Genomic DNA, 15,776 nt, shown 5'->3' on the forward strand with positions numbered 1-15,776 from the left:
CAGCCCTGAGCAAGATCCTTCCATCATGCCACTAATAATTACACATGCGCCTAATTGAAAGCTGTTGTCGAATTTTTGATGGAATTGTTTAGTTACCCACGCATTGCTTCTTCATACCCCTCCGGTGCTACTGTCTTTGCAATCGAACGACCAGAAATGTATCACGCGGGATAAAGTGCTGAACGTCTAATTTCAGGTCATTTGCTCATTACAACACACATTCCCTGCTGCTCAGCGAACTTGTGCAACACAATCAGAAAGCCAATGCCTTAAATTTGAGCGCTCGTGGTTCATTTGAACTGCTGGCTGTGCTTACTTCAATCCCTATTTAACTCTTCGCAAACTGATAAACAATTCTGGCTACCAAGACAGTACCAGCATGTGCGCCCTTTATTCAGCAGCGACAGCCCTATGGCATACTGTTGAAATTGGAATATAATACTCTCTCTACCCGCTGGGACTTGGACCGACGTTATGTGTATAGTTAGTGAGCAGAGATACTCAAAGCTTGTTTCGTATGCAGGGTGTGTGATCCATTTTCTTTCCACATGTGGTACAAGTCATGCATGATGTCACGATTTATGTTGCCATCGATTTATACTGTTACAGCCAATCACTGGCAAGCATATCACAGCTAGTTAGCTTGGTTTCGGTTGTGCACTTCAATGTCGAGCCATATTTGTTGTTGATCCCATCAACGCATCATTCGAAAGCAAGTTCAGGCCGATGAAACCAGTGCAAATCAAAATGGAAGACTGTTGTGTATGCAATCAGAAGTGCAATTGAAAGCGATTTCCTGAACATTACACAGCAACGCAACTATGATCCGTAATCACCGGGCAAATATAGCGCCAGTTAGTTTTCTCCGCAATTGTGTGACGCAACGATTTCTAAGCCAACAGTTCCATGTATCTCGAGATATTTAAGCACGATACACCACAAGCTCGACTGGTCCGTGAAATCACTACAATCCATCAAATGACAACAAGAATTGCACAGATCGCGAAACAAGCCAGCTCCAAAATGGCGCAGAAGTCTAATATCCACCTCTACACGGCCCAGACGCCCAATGGCATCAAGGCGTCCATTGTCCTAGAAGAGCTGGGTTTGAAGTATGAAGTAAGCAACACTATCGTCGACTGACCTGTCGAAGTGATGCTCACATGCCAACCAGACCACATCGATTGAATTCAGCAAGAACACTCAAAAGGTAGGTTGTAATCACGATTTCACGATTTTACCATGATCCAATTACTTGCGAGTGGTACTCACGGAAACACCACAGGAGCCATGGTTTCTACAGATCAACCCCAACGGTCGCATCCCGGCCCTGACGGACACCTTCGAGGACGGCAAGACCATCAGGTTGTTTGAGAGCGCCTCCATCATGCAGTACCTCGTGGAGCGCTACGACAAGGACCACAAGATCTCGTATCCCTACGGCTCGAGGGAATATTGGGAGGTCAACAACTGGGTATGCGAAACCCGTCTTCCCCCTCCTTGTAGGAACAAATGGGAACTACCAATTAACGGTGGAACAGGTCATGTGGCAGATGGGCGGCCTCGGACCCATGCAAGGTCAATTGAATCATTTCAACCGTATGCTAAAAGTGTAAACGCAACCTTGGAATGTCGCCCAGCTGACATCGATTAGGATACGCCCCGGAGAAGATCCCCTACGCCATCAACAGATATATGAACGAGACGCGCCGGTTGTTCCGCACGCTGGACACGGCCTTGAAGGAGTCAGAGTCCGGGTATCTTGTGGGCGACAAAGCCACCATTGCTGATTTCGCCAGCTGGGGGTGGGTAGCGCATGCCGGTAAGTTTTGAGCACCACCCGTTACAACGATGAAGTTCAAGTCCGCTGACGGTATTCGAGCTGGCTCCGGTGTCGACATCAATGAGTTTCCGGCACTGAAGAGATGGAGGGATCTGCTACTCAGCCGACCTGGTCTCGAGAAGGGTCGCCAGGTACCATCGCCGCACAAGGCACTTGAGCAGGAAAACCAGAGTGAGGCAGATATTGCGGCAGCGGCACAGAAGAACGCTTCGTGGATCCAGTCTGGCATGAAGGAAGACTCTAAATAGAGCCTCATCTCTGGAGTTCCAGTTCAACTGAGACTACATCATCTGAAGGTGGCGGCCGTCTCAATGCATGTCATCTCTGTCATCTGATAGCGCGGGTTATCATGGAGATTGATTAATATTATATTGGTTACGTAATCTATTTGCCGCTAATACCCTTCGCCGGGTTCCACTCATAGTGATGCTTGCCCTTTTCTGGCCCGCCGACAGGATCGCTCTTCTTGTCGTACATGTGTTGGCCAAAGTAATCCAGCTGTGCCTCCATGAACTGTGTTGGCAGTTCTGTCGATGTCTGGTACTTGAAGTACTCCAGCGCCTGACTGATAGACGGCACAAACGTGTCGGTCTCGATGGCCTTCAGCACAATCTTCTTAACGGCAGGGTACAGCGTGCTAAGCTCATGACCAATCTCGGGGTTTCCAAAAATGTCATCAGGATCGTGATCTTCGCGCGCGTACATGCCGTCAAGGAGATTGGTGATGTGATCTGCCTGAATAATACAACCACCGCGCCACAGCTGCATGATCTTTCGGTAGTCCAAGTTCCATCCCTCCTTCTTGTCCTTCTTCCTAATGACATCCATTCCCTGGTTGAAACAGGCCAGGAAACAGAAGTATGTCGTCTGGTGCAGGAGTTCCGCGAACTCCTTCTTGTCTACACCGGACCATGGCTGAGCTTCAAAGCCCCCTGATGCGGACTTCTTGTTCTTAATTCGCTTGGCCAGGTCTGCGGATGCACATCGGAAGAGGTGAGCACTCAAGATTGAAGCAGCAGGAACGTGCAGCTCAACCGCCTGCTCGCAAGTCCAGGTACCTGTTCCTTCCTCCTCGGTGACATCCTGTGTGACTTTGTCGCGAACTTCTGAGAGCACATGCTTTCCGTTCTCCTTTGCTTTCTCGATATCAACTCCAATCGCCACCAAGAAGCAATTTTGCAGGGGGCCGGATTCGTTCCACGATTTGAAAAGATCTGCGACCTCATCATCCTTGAATCCCAAGCTCTTCGTGAGCATGAGCCAGACTTCCGCAATCGCAGACATCATTCCTTGCTCGATACCATTGTGCACCATTTTGACGTAATGGCCAGCTCCTCCGGGGCCGACAGGATTCGTACACGACACACCCTTTGCATCCTTGGCAGCCACCTTCTTCAGGAACGGCATGGCCTGTTTAAGCGCCTCAGGGCTACCTCCAGGGGACATGGAGGGGCCGTGACGAGCGCTCTGGTAACCACCGGAGACTCCGCATCCCACGTAATGGATGCCCTTGGGATCGAGCATCTTCTGCCGACGCTCCGTGTTTGTCCAGTGCTCATTTCCACAATCGACGATCAGATCGCCTTTGTTGAGATAGGGCAGGATTCCCTCGACGCACTGGTCTGCGGGTTTGCCGTGCGGCGTGCTGAATACAAAGAGCTTTGGCTGGTCTTTATCCTGAATTGCTTTGCACACATCCTCGTAACTCTTTTCCCTGCGCACCTTCTCGTCTAGCCGGATATCATGTTTTTGTTGGTCCAGTTGGTCCATGTTCTTTTCGCCTGCCCACGGGTCAGAAATTATTTCATCTTCCAGTTTCATGCACCACCTACTCGGATCAAAGAAATGAACTTCGTAGCCATGTTCGGCAAATAGGAGCGACATCATGGCTCCCATGCTTCCCACGCCGAGCATGCCAATCTATATCATCTTAGCATGCGTCAAGAATGGTCGAGGGTTGGTGATATCACCTTCTTGATGTCCGCCATGATGTATTTCACGCTGGTTGTGCTGTGATAAGGGATAATTAGGGTGGTACGACTAGTTCTAGATTGTAGTTAATTCGTCGATCAATTTGGTGGTATGTAGGTGAGAAGCGAAGAGGTATTTTTGAGAAAATATAGAATACCGCCAAGGTTTTCAATATATAAATAATCCATTCATTATCGCAGTGTTATCACTGGGTCCAATAGTAGGGCCGTTTTTTGCGCATCACAGTTACGTACGACTGGTCCGCATGTCATTGACGTCAGAGCGCACACACTTTGACCATAGTGCGGTGCCCTATCACAAACGTCACCACTTCCGACAACCGACAAGTTTTGAGGGACTCGAATACACAAGAATTTCCAAATAGTCATCTTTGACACATACGGACAATCGCACTTCGACTATTTGTCTCGTCTAAGCAGAGCTTTGCCGATTGTCATGTTAATGCCAAGCATTGTCTAGCCCTTGCTACTCGACATATATTACCTTGCCACCTACTAGTAGAGCGAAACCCAAGGACCGCCCTGGCTTAAAATGGCTTAGATTATATACCTTAGCGCCCAAACCCAAGTCTTCAATTTTTACAGTATAATCATCCTTGTTTTGATTTCAACTCTGGCCCACGTTTAGTATTCGCCAATTCCATAACTCTCATCCTTGCCAGTTTCGATTTTCGCATTTTAACTCGGCGAGCCTCCATTCCGCTTTGATCTCCGCGTCTACAGAATGTACAAAGTAGAAAAGACATCACTCTTCTAACCCTCCAGTCTCATTTGCTTTGAAAAAAGAATTTTAAAAAATTTGTGTGTTTATACGAGCAAAGGCAGGGAGTGTAAGGTGTTGCAGTCGGACGTACATATGTGTGACCCACTCCTGATAGTATCCATATACTGGAATGAGATCGTATTACCCGGGTTTCTACTACTGCTCCTGCCATAAAATCTGCACCGGGACTACTGGAATAGTATACATTGGTTAAGCTGACATACGGTAATGCGTAGGTCGTGAAGCCAGCTTGGTATGAACTCACACTCTCTGGTTCGAGTGCTCCGAGAAGTTCGCCACCAACAGATGAATTTCGAGTCCAGTGACTTATAACATCGCTGCATGCGCCGCAAATTGCCAGAGGCGTAGATATTGTCCATATATATTTTCCCCTTGGACATGCGAATGATGTAGTAAGCTGAATGTTTTGAGTCATGTTGTAGAAGCCATTGAATAATGCTCTGGATACACCTTTATTAAGCTATATATAGTAGTCGTGCATAGTTACACAACTACTATTTAGCAACAGTAGTATTGGCATAGAAGCGTCGAAGATCGCCCTGCATTCAGCAAAACTAAGAAAGCTGCTAGTTCTGATGATAGCTAGAGCCCGGTCCATCCGTTTTGTCCATCTGAACGTCGAGCCAGGTTAGAAGCGCGAAACGCGAAGGGCCCCCTGCTTGAATCTTCAAACTTTTCAAGAGCCAGAAGGTTAACTGGAGCATTTTTAAAGCAGTTCCACTTAGCCTACGCTAGATAATATCCAACGGCAGATGCAAGAGGTGTGTGAGATGTAGCCGCTTGGGCCGAGATAACTGGGCTTGAAGAAAGAAAAGAAAATGCCGCTCATAGAGAGGTCGGCCACTCGCGTGCACAGGAAACATCACAGATACCACCATGGCATGAAAGCTAAGAACAATTGAACTAATCTGTAATCTCCAGCCATGAGTAGATTCCAGCTTGGACTACGGTGGCGTATTGTTTCCCATCGGCAGAACTATCATTCGGGAGACTAACCCGTTCGGCTGCTTGAGTCATGAGTGTGTCTGAGGAAAAGATTACATCAAGGGTGCTTAGCAGAAAATGTGGTGCTCTAATGTTATGAGACCAAACGAAAAATGGAACCAAGGGGTTAAGGTTATGGAAGAGTAGTAGGCGTGTTGCTCGTGTTGACACCAGTTCAGCGGATCATCGAGCCAGCCGATGCATGGCTTCGGACACTAATCGGGTATTTATGGCTCTCATGTTGAGGCAATGCTCGGTCGAGTATTATGCCTAGCCATGTCAGGCTGCTACGGTGGTCAATACAAACTTATTTGGGTTCTAAACTAACAACTCATCTCGATAAGAGGGACTTCAGGTGAACTATACTGGTTGTGTGGCCGAAAATACACTCAACTTGATATCACACTTCTATCAAAAGTGAAAGTAAGGAAGGCAATTAAGGTGAAATAGATTAACAATGTTTGCCATAAGGCGGGGGCGGAATTCTGCGACGAAGCAGCTGGAGTTGAGTGGGTTCGGACATGCCAGCGTGGCATAATATCGCCTTCAACTAGCATGCTGCCACAGCAGGTCTCATGAGCCCAACGATTCAACTATTTCTGCAGACCTGGCACAAGGACAACAAGACTAAAATCTGGTTACCATGTATGACTCTGTCGCTGGAAGTAGGCGCAACGGACTGTTCATACCAGCAGTCATTCCGTGCTGGATGATCGAAGTTCGCTGACCTTCTAGCACCCAAGAAGATATTGAACGGCCGATGATAGTTAACGACGATGGATCGTCCAGACTGCTCCTTGAGAGTCTATCTGAGCCATGCGTATAGTATGTACTTTGGTCTTGAAATTTGTGGCTCAGCTATTGTGGCTATCACAGTCTCAAGTATGTTTGCTACTTAAGTGAGTAGCGCAGTATAGATTAGCCAGAGGCAGGCAATGAGTCAGAGTCAGCTCATGCCGCCGTGTCATCACAGGATCATAGTCGAGCAACCGAAATGCCGATATGCCTCCAAATGCCGTTTTGAGAACCTCGGTCTGTTAAGTAAGAACGCCAAGTCCAGAAAATATCATTCTACCATTTCGCAGTGTCCGGAAGGCGTCGTTTATTTCCAGAGACAGAATGTCACTTAGTCTGTGCATAAACTACCAAAGTGCAGCACCTCTAGGACAGCCCGGTGTCTTGCTGGAAGCAGGCTTTGAGACCGGGAGCCCACTATAGGCGAGCGTGAGCACGAAACTTGCTCGCATGATATGGAAAATTCTAGCAGAGAGTCATATACCTACCACGATGGGGGTTGGCACGATGCCAATGTTCCGTGAGGACTACGTCCGGCTCACCACTCATACCCTTGAGGCAGTATATCCGCTTCCAGCCGCATCACGGACGAAGTCCATAAAGTATAACACATTCCTTATTCAGGTGCATGCGCACAGTGGCTCCACCTCCAAGACTTCTGCCGACCGTGTCCATAAATTAAGAACGTTCTGATGGTCGCGACACCGGCTACGCGGGACGCGGCCGTGCGCGGCAGAAGCAGTCCTATGCCCGACACGTGCATGAAGTTCCGGGCACTGACTTGCCTCCCCAGAAAGGCCTGCATAGGCGGGACGGCAAAAGTCTGTGTCGCGCAGTGCAGAATGTCTGCGAATCCTGTCAATCCTGGGAATAAATCGTAAGCGAGACGTCTGTGCCTATTGTTTTACTGGGACTGCGTTAGGGGGGATACGGTTTCATAAAACGCCAGAATATCCTGAGAGATACGCGTGACGCTTTAGTGATGAGGGGCATTTCGTTTCGGAGGCTGTTTCGATTTACTCCGTGGGCGGCAGCGCAGCTACCCAGCTTATTGAAAATGATAGACACTGCAATGCGCCACTGGAAATCGGGATGGTTTCGCCTGTGTTTCTGGAGCGGTCAATTATGGCTATGATCTGGAAGAACGACGGCGTTGGCCGCGGCATTTCCGTCCGCGATGAGACTTTCAGATAGCCATACTGGAACGTGACAGGCCCAAGGCAGATGCGCGCAGCAGAATCTCACCTTATTGGGCTAACGACCTGGTTGTTGGAGGTGGGCCTACACAATATATTCATGCATGATTTGTCGACGACGCAACCAAGAACGGTTGGTGGCCGGTGGGCTTGCGTCACGGCTGGAGCGTAGTCTACAGTTTAAGCAAACTCGACTGCGCACGCTGTTCAAACGATCAGTAACGATGAGATGACGGATGCTTCGAAAAACGCCCAGAACACGTGTTGCATGTGTGGTACGTGTGGCCTCTCCACATCTCCGTTGGCGAATTGCGCGTTGGTGTGGTCAGTCGTTGTTGGTCCTGTTGCTTTCTCTTTGGCTGGTGCAGATCTTTGATACGACCGTGTCCCAAACCCTAAATATTAATTCCAGAATCGTGGCATGGGTTATCCCGCTGAGGTTGGCTGCAAGACACAGTTTGCCGTGCCCTAGCCAACCTCGCATTCTATCTGGTGGTGGGTTATGATGCGCAACCTCGTCGGCGTTAACGGATTGAGGAAGCGGAACCACACATTGCCGGTGACGACTTTTCCAGGTAGCGAACACAACACCACCACGGGGTTCTAGCTCACACCCCATGAGAACGCCGATATATAATATTAGATGGATTGGTGGGATTCGCTATAGTGTATGCGCCTCAATAAGCCAAGACTATGCGGGGTCGCTTTTGCATTTTTGCATTTATTTGATTATTCTTTTTCCTTCTCATTTTTTCTTTTTTTGTATCTGGAGGACGGATCCTCCGCATCAACTACTCTGTATTTGTATAGCCCCGCTCGATGACATGTCTTTCACGGTCGGTTTGTTCAGTTGTCTCACAAAATTTAGAGGTGTGATCCATCATCAACGTAAGTGCTGCAGCCCATTTAGGGATGTGCTATATAGGTCGGCATCTCCATGGCGCGGCGGGGCAGCTCAGTTGGGCAGGCCAGGGGATCACCACCTGTTCCTTGCAGGCGCGTCCTTTACCGGGCCATAGCGGATAGCCCCTTTAGAAGTTGGAGACCTTGTGCCCTGCAGCGAGAATTTTGCTATGGAAATCGTACTATTACCAGTAATACAAACCACTAGTGTCGGCTGGTGCGCTTAATTACATTGGGGCATTGTATAATCAACGACAAATGAATCCCCTCATTGGACGGTAAACATTTCCGGACGATTCCGAGTTAAGACATGATCGTGGCAATGAGCTCGTTAAGGTCTGGCAAAAATAATCATCATGGTATCATTCAGTTTGTTCTCCTATGTCGCATTCCTGGACATTCTGTCGCGGCCTCCTGTTAGGTATCATTATATGCCCGGAAACCAAATCCCAATTATCCACATGCTTGTAATGTCATGTGTCCATGCCCAACATGATCTGCCTGACGCCCTTTGTATGCCATTCAAGTGAGTCCAGATAACGCCATGCCAAATCAATTTTGCCCAATGCTATAAATAAAAAATAAAAAATGAGTTATGGCTTCATGCTTCGCCTATTGGCTTTCAAGCCACTGAGAATGCCCCTCTTTGAGGCGACGGGACAAGTCGGTGTTATAGGAGTTATAGGTGTGAGAGGGAGTGACGCAGCAGATATGCTTTTCGATGCAGCATGCTTATTCTTTCTTGCTGCCTTGATGATATCGTTGTATTTTACTGGTGAACGGGGCGACTCCACGACTTCTGCCGCGCCTTTTGCCTCCGCAGCTTGCTCCGCAGTTGATGTTATTAGTGATGGTAGGTTGATCGTTGATACAGGTAGGGGAGGTAATATGAGGTCATCTCTGGACATTGTACTACTGGCGGTGCGAAGGAAGGGTCTGCTTCGCTTCCTGACCAGGCTGAAAGTTCGTTGCACGCGGTTGAGTACAGCAGGTGCCTTGGATACTCGCAGAGGACCATCTAGCTGACCATCTCTTGCAGCATCGGGAACGTATCGTGTCTCTGCAAAGGGATCTTCTTTCAAGAATGAAGGTGGTGTGGTTGGGATCAGACTGCTTGTCCTCGGTGGGTGACCATCTGCAGCTGGGTGGTCTATTGGTGTCTCAATTGAGATATCGCTCTCTGTATCCGAGGCAGATGATGTTGTCGATCGCCGAGGCGAGGGAAGGTCCACCAGCGAAGGTTTGCCGGAGTAGATGACCGAGACGACTCGCGCAGTATCTTCATAGCTCTTCCTCCGTACTGATGCACCTTGTGAAGCCTCACTGCAAGAGTCAAAGTCGTAGTCGGAGAATTCGTCCGCTGAGGACGAAGCGTCTTCCTCTGAAGACATGTATGCGTCATGTGGTGTCGTCAGAGATTGTGTAGCCGACTCGATTGAACTCAACTTGAGGCTATCGAGTATGCGTGAGGCGCGTAGACTCGACTTTTGCGGAAGAGCTGGCGGCTCCACAACCGTATCCTCTTTTCTGGACTCCTTCACGTTGGTGGCTTCGCCTAGTAAGCAATCTTCGTCCATTCCAGCGAATTCGTTGAGCAGGTCGGCGTTGTAGGTAGAACGGGCTGTGTAGCTGTCGTGCGATCGAGCACGCAATGGTTGAGTACTTGCTTTCTCCGAAGTGTCAAACTTCCTGGCCTCCGTTATAGAAGAATGAACGTCCCCTTGGGCCATGGCGGGCTGCATCGATGGTAATAAGTGATTCCCACCCACCAGTTCCTGCTCGTATAGGAATGGGTGTGGAGTTCTTCCGTTATCTTTGGTCAATCCACACTAATTAATATATTGTAAGCCTCAGATCGGTAGACGACTTCAGGTGTAAGGAAGAGGCAATAAGTGAAGTAGCATCAGAGCATACTAGCTGGTTAATGAAGGAGGGAGCGAGGGGTGTAAGTAGTTCTTGTAAGTGCAGACTTGAGTGTCTTGGACGGGGGGTCCACGAAGATTATCGACCCCTGGTCCCGGCCCCAACCAAGTGGCCCCTTGGGCCACGGAGTGATCACGGAAACGTTTCTGCTTACTGAAATGGGCGTGGATGAGACCTCTATGCAGACTTGGCGAAGTTGTGCACAAGGTCCGCTGGACGCAACCGGTTAGAGGCAACAGCTCGGGCTTCAATTGGTCGACTAGAGGTCTGTTTCATGTAGAGATGGGGGATTGCGAAGACGATTGGGTTAGGTTGGCACAGGCCCTCAGTGCAGGTAAGCCTGGACAAGAGCAATATGTAAGTAAGTAAGTACGGAGTAATAAGACTCGATATTCATATTTGGGTTCTTTGAAGAACTGGAGGGGTTGAAGAAACGTTTGAAGTAGTGCGAACATGATCAATTGAGAGGCTGGCCGCTGGGGAGGCGATCAGCTAAAGTAGTCTGTCAAAGCCTATTTCCAAGATACATAGGAGCTGGTGCCCTGTTTCTACCGTGGCCGCTATTACCTCAGAGCGCCTTGCCAGTGTAACTTGGAGGGTCTTCATCAAGGAACCGAAGACAGGGTCCATCTCCAGAGAGAGATCGGACACCCAACTTTGAGCTCATCGTGGAGGCCGAGGAGGAGGCAGGGTTGAGGGAAGAAACGGCGACAAGGGGTTGGGTCGTGGGGCTATGAACTAGGGGGCTTGGTTGGATTCGCTTCACGATTTCGATAGGGTCTCCAGTTAGTGCGAACGAGATAGATTTCGCGCCAAAGTGTTTCCAAAGTTTCTAGTTTTCTAGAAACACCAGCAGGGCGCTAAACGATTGCTCATAAGAACGCGATAGTGGTCACATGGTGAAGTGAAATGAATGGGGTGATGAACGCCATGGCGCTCTCTCGCTTCCTGTTGCGCGTCCGAAGTCCGCAAAGCGCAAACACATATTGAGTTGCATACATATCCATGTGGTTGACGACAATTTTACTTTATGTGGTGCCGACCGTTGTGCTGGGGCTATTCCCCACCCGAGAAAAACCTAACATTATCTGAGCGTGTGGATATGGAGGCTGGCATATCAGACGATCGTGATTTTACGGATCCTGTAAAATCAGAATGGCGGTAAGATGGAATTTACGTTGCAGATGAATCTCTCGTCGCAAGTGATAGGATTTCTTTGTTGCGTAAGTGACGGAGAAGATGCATTGGCAGTTGCCCCCCCTAAACTTCGCCGGCGCGGTGGCACCAAGAGAGGCATACGGAAGATGGCGCTGCGCAACAATTCAATTGCCATGCAATGCACAATTTCACCCGGTTGATCCCATTTGGATTCACGCACTGGGAATGTCTCACACGCGACTCGCTTGCAGCACCCATGAGAATGATAACTTTGATCAAGTCTTAAAAGTCGCGGCGTATTCGAAGTTGCGAACCGCATGCAGACCTTTCGTGATGATCCCGGGAATGCGGCTGTCTAGCATTGATCTAACATCGCCGCTAACAGTTGGCGTTAAGAAGCTCTAACTTGGTGGCTGTCCAAGCTGGTCGTCTAGTGATGGTAGTAATTATAGTTTCACCAGATCAGACCTCCTATCTTACAAATATAGGTTCCAAGCTCAACTAGTCGAGCAAGTGCTCAGGGATGAGTCACTAATGGCCCAAAGTTTCTCTCTGATAAAAAGCAGCTTCAGTCGATTCAAGCAAGACATTCCTGATAGGACTCGCAAAAGTTGAGCCGGTTATGTGCATGATGATGACAGGATAAGGCCGAAACTACAGTCCCGCCCTGCGAGAAGCAAGGAAGGGTCGATTCCTCAGCAGCCAATCATGTTACGTGGAGAGGTTCTGATGTGGCTGTCACATCCAGGAAAGAGACCTATGCTTGACTATGCTACCACATCATCCTGCGGCACTGGCATCGCGACACCTCATTGTCCGATTCAGCACACCTGATTCTGCCGCTGTGAAATCGACTCTACGAATCACATCTAGATGCATTCCGTCCCTCCACAGACCGATATTTAGCCCTTTACCTGCAACATGTTTGGCGAATGGTAGTTCTTGCCAGCCGGCTGTTCTCAAGCTGCTCTTAGACGCCCAACCAAGTCTTTTCATCCGACGGCCCTGTCTCATGATGGCATCCGGGTTTTCGACGAGTTTACCTCAAGCGGGGCAGCAATGAAACATCACTCAGGCCATCCCCGTTCGTCTGATCTGCGATTCAGCTGCACCAGATGCCAGAAAGCTGGATAAGCAACCGCCCAACCAAAATACACAAAACAAATCTGTTGTCCGAAATGCTTCACATTTCCCCCATTGCATATTGCACACATTTTGTCGCCGGATAGTCGTCGCCACAACTGTCTCTGTTCAATGATTTACCTGGCCAGGATTCCTGAGGAATGTTAGAGCTTCCTGCGATCTTCGCACTGACGAGGGAGGAAGCTGATAGCGTCATCTGGGGACAAGTAGCGTTTGTCATAGTCAGTTGCATGCAAATGCGCATCATCACCAAACGAGGTTGCCTTTGGGTTTGGATCGCCCTGTTTACAGCAATGACACTGGCTTTTCGACCGGTGGTAGATGGCGTCACTCGAGCGTTACTGAACGCGACCTGGTGCAGATCTCGTTCCTTGCTTCTGAAACTAACCAATCGAGCATAATCAGTCTTCATCACGACACTATACTCGATACGGCTTAACCAGAACTAAATTAAGCTCATGCCACCCAACTGGACAGCTAGTTTAAGACTAAGTCTCTCTTTCTCTATTCCATTCTTCTGGAACATGAGTCGTGGAAATATCAATTAGTTTGAACCCCAGTAAGCTGCTTCCTCATTGTCGCATTCATATCCTCTCACATTATGGCCCTCGAGATTCAATATCGAAAGAAAAATTCGTCTCGGCGACGAGCAACTAGCGGCATATCACTAGCGGCATGCACAATTGATTTGCGAGATCGTCTGAGGATTCAGGGTCCTAGTTACGGTATGTAGAGTCTGCTCCACCTCTGCAATCCTCATGGCGACGATGTCTTAAAAAAGCGTTCTGAATACGCCCCATATCATCATTGTTCAGGCGATCCGCTGCCAATATCGAAGATGACTCGTGTCGCTATTGATTTCAAATACCATTTTGACGAAGGATTGCCCTTTGGCGCGTCATGTAACCCAGGTTTAATCCCAATTAACAAATGTAGACTGGTGAGCCACTCTCGGCGGCAATTATTTCTACAGCCTGGATTGTAAGATATGATGCACGATTCCTTTGCAGGTGCAACGACAAACAGCATTCAGAGCGTCCGAAAATCACTAGGCAATCATGTGCTGACCAACTTGAGCGCCACATGAGGGTTGTCTATCAATAGTTACTTCTGTGGTAGCGGCAGATGGTCCGCAACACCCGTCTAATCTCACTTAGCGACGTCGAAGCGCCGAACTGCATGACTTTGTTCATTTTTGCTTGTGCATTTCCGTACGATTAGATACCATGTTTTTCAGGCCCGTTCTTCGTCCAGGTCGAGACTGGACGTGTAACACGGCTATATGCAGTTGAGCCAACATTCAGCCTCGCCAGCTGCGGAAGCGATGACTTCCGGTTGGTCTTTTCTAAATTGGTAACAGACAACCCACAGGATTCTGAGGCTGAGTGCGAAGGCGGTAACATATTTCTGTTCTCTTTGTAGTACCGCTGAGTGGTCAATTTGAGGCAACGGGCTGTTCTAGAGCTGCCACTGGCTTCAGAGTACTGTAAACCGAACGTAGCTGATCTCTCACTATGGAGCCAATTTGATTGCATGAGGGCCTTGGAATTGCCGAGGAATTGCAGGGGTTGTGTAAGTGGAAGCGCATTTTGAAGGATCATACGGTGCCCCATTATTGCAGAAATAGATGTGCTTCTCGAAATGTGGGGTCTGATGCGAGATCTATATCAACTCCATAGCTTCAAAACCATCTCGATCAGCATAATTGCGGATTTCCAAAAGCTGAGATGTAGATCTTTGTCCATCATATCCACTGACAAGGTCGCCGCCAATGTAGCCTATCCGTTGGTCGCTTGTTCCATCTATGTTGCTATTTGTGATCCAACAACTTGAGCTTGCAAGGGCCGCCATCCCCCACGAGAAGAACCCCCTGGGCAAGATTCGGCCACTACATGAGCATCATGCGATTGACCAGATCCAAACCTGGTAGTAATTTGAGGATCACGTAGCATGCTGACATTACAAGATATACTGATTTCCAAGCGTTCGTTATGAATCAAGATCGGTTTAATGACTTTTTAGTTCATGTTACTGTCATGCATATCATGGACACCCTCAAGGCTTTGACCACCGGGTGGTTGCCAAGCATGATTGGCTTATCCGTTCGAGGCTGACAGCTGAAGGATGACTAGAGTCACACAACATTCACCTGAGGCAAGTCCATAAACACCTAAGGGTGTGGAGCGGATGCCTGCGACGTCCTGTTAGGCCTTGTGAGAAGGTAGGAAAACCCAATCGTAGCTTCCCCTACCTTGCTATATGTCATGCATGAACAGACTGATCTCCTGCGAACGCACAAATACCCATTACACATCGTAAAATGCCGGGAATCCAGCATGAAGGTGACAGATTTACTAGAGAGCGATCGCGATTGTTGAGTACGACCCCATTCTATGCACCACCCAACAAACAACACATGACCCCGGAACTGATACAGCGATCTTGATCCGGCGGGGTTACCAGAACGGGAGTATCATGTCAGACATTATATATTACTACTTGGTGTGCACATGAGTCGGGTCAGCATGCTAAATGTAAGCTTATGTGCCGAATCAGCCATCAGCACTTCAACTGTGCATGCATTTACAGGATGCAGACGTTTCTACCACCAATCATGGCAAGCAATTGTCTAGAATGTTCAAGCCGGTCATCAATTTCGTTGTCCGAAAACCATCGAGGTCGAAAGCACATCTGCGGACATTCAACTGTCTCAAAAGAAACCCGGCACTTCCCCACGGATGACATGAATTAAAGCCTTTAAATAGGTCAATAGCGGATGTAAACGCGAGTATGATTCCCATCCTATCAGACTCCATCAAATTTTCCGCCTATATCTGACCCAAGCAGAACTACTTGGTATATTGGAAGACCTCGCGTGTATCCATGTGTATCCAATCCTTGGATTTACTGCATGCATAATGCTGAAAACCCTTTTTTTGCTGAGAAATTAGTCGAACTTTGTTATATCAATCATAAAGTCACAAATGGCTTCAATTCTCGGTGAACCATTATTTGATAAGTGTTTACCACTCTCTCTTCTTCCTTGAAACACACTA

At 48.5% G+C, this 15,776-nt stretch overlaps 3 protein-coding genes across 3 annotated transcripts; 1 reads left to right on the forward strand and 2 right to left on the reverse strand.

Moving 5' to 3' along the window:
• Positions 1-691: 691 nt before the first annotated feature.
• On the forward strand, positions 692-2,226 carry BKA67DRAFT_576358 (glutathione S-transferase). Its single transcript, XM_046103567.1, has 7 exons — positions 692-854; positions 903-1,119; positions 1,175-1,210; positions 1,286-1,474; positions 1,542-1,599; positions 1,655-1,822; positions 1,883-2,226. Exons 2-7 carry the CDS (start codon positions 907-909, stop codon positions 2,089-2,091), a joined length of 873 nt encoding a protein of 290 aa, XP_045955449.1. The 5' UTR covers positions 692-854; positions 903-906; the 3' UTR covers positions 2,092-2,226.
• BKA67DRAFT_576370 (6-phosphogluconate dehydrogenase) lies at positions 2,194-4,033 on the reverse strand. Its single transcript, XM_046103568.1, has 3 exons — positions 3,814-4,033; positions 3,676-3,763; positions 2,194-3,624 (listed from the first exon to the last, which is right to left on the reverse strand). The coding sequence occupies exons 1-3, from the start codon at positions 3,829-3,831 to the stop codon at positions 2,228-2,230; spliced, it is 1,503 nt and encodes a 500-aa protein (XP_045955450.1). The 5' UTR covers positions 3,832-4,033; the 3' UTR covers positions 2,194-2,227.
• A 5,056-nt stretch (positions 4,034-9,089) lies between these two features.
• Positions 9,090-10,226, reverse strand: BKA67DRAFT_538953 (uncharacterized protein; the record flags this gene model as incomplete). The annotated part of the gene is made up of 1 exon (XM_046100553.1): positions 9,090-10,226. The coding sequence occupies one exon, from the start codon at positions 10,224-10,226 to the stop codon at positions 9,090-9,092; it is 1,137 nt and encodes a 378-aa protein (XP_045955451.1).
• Positions 10,227-15,776: the final 5,550 nt, after the last annotated feature.

Source organism: Truncatella angustata (genome assembly GCF_020726525.1).
Source record: "Truncatella angustata strain MPI-SDFR-AT-0073 chromosome Unknown BKA67scaffold_7, whole genome shotgun sequence".
In the NCBI taxonomy this organism is placed as follows: Eukaryota; Fungi; Ascomycota; class Sordariomycetes; order Amphisphaeriales; family Sporocadaceae; genus Truncatella; species Truncatella angustata.

Bases quoted from the DNA above. Each gene is read 5' to 3' on its own strand.
- BKA67DRAFT_576358 (XM_046103567.1), top strand. From the start codon at position 907: ATGTATCTCGAGATATTTAAGCACGATACACCACAAGCTCGACTGGTC. The intron at 1,120-1,174 runs GTAAGCAACACT...CATGCCAACCAG, and splicing joins AGCTGGGTTTGAAGTATGAA to ACCACATCGATTGAATTCAG. The intron at 1,475-1,541 runs GTATGCGAAACC...ACGGTGGAACAG, and splicing joins ATTGGGAGGTCAACAACTGG to GTCATGTGGCAGATGGGCGG.
- BKA67DRAFT_576370 (XM_046103568.1), bottom strand. The intron at 3,625-3,675 runs GTAGGTGGTGCA...ACCCGTGGGCAG, and splicing joins AGTTCATTTCTTTGATCCGA to GCGAAAAGAACATGGACCAA.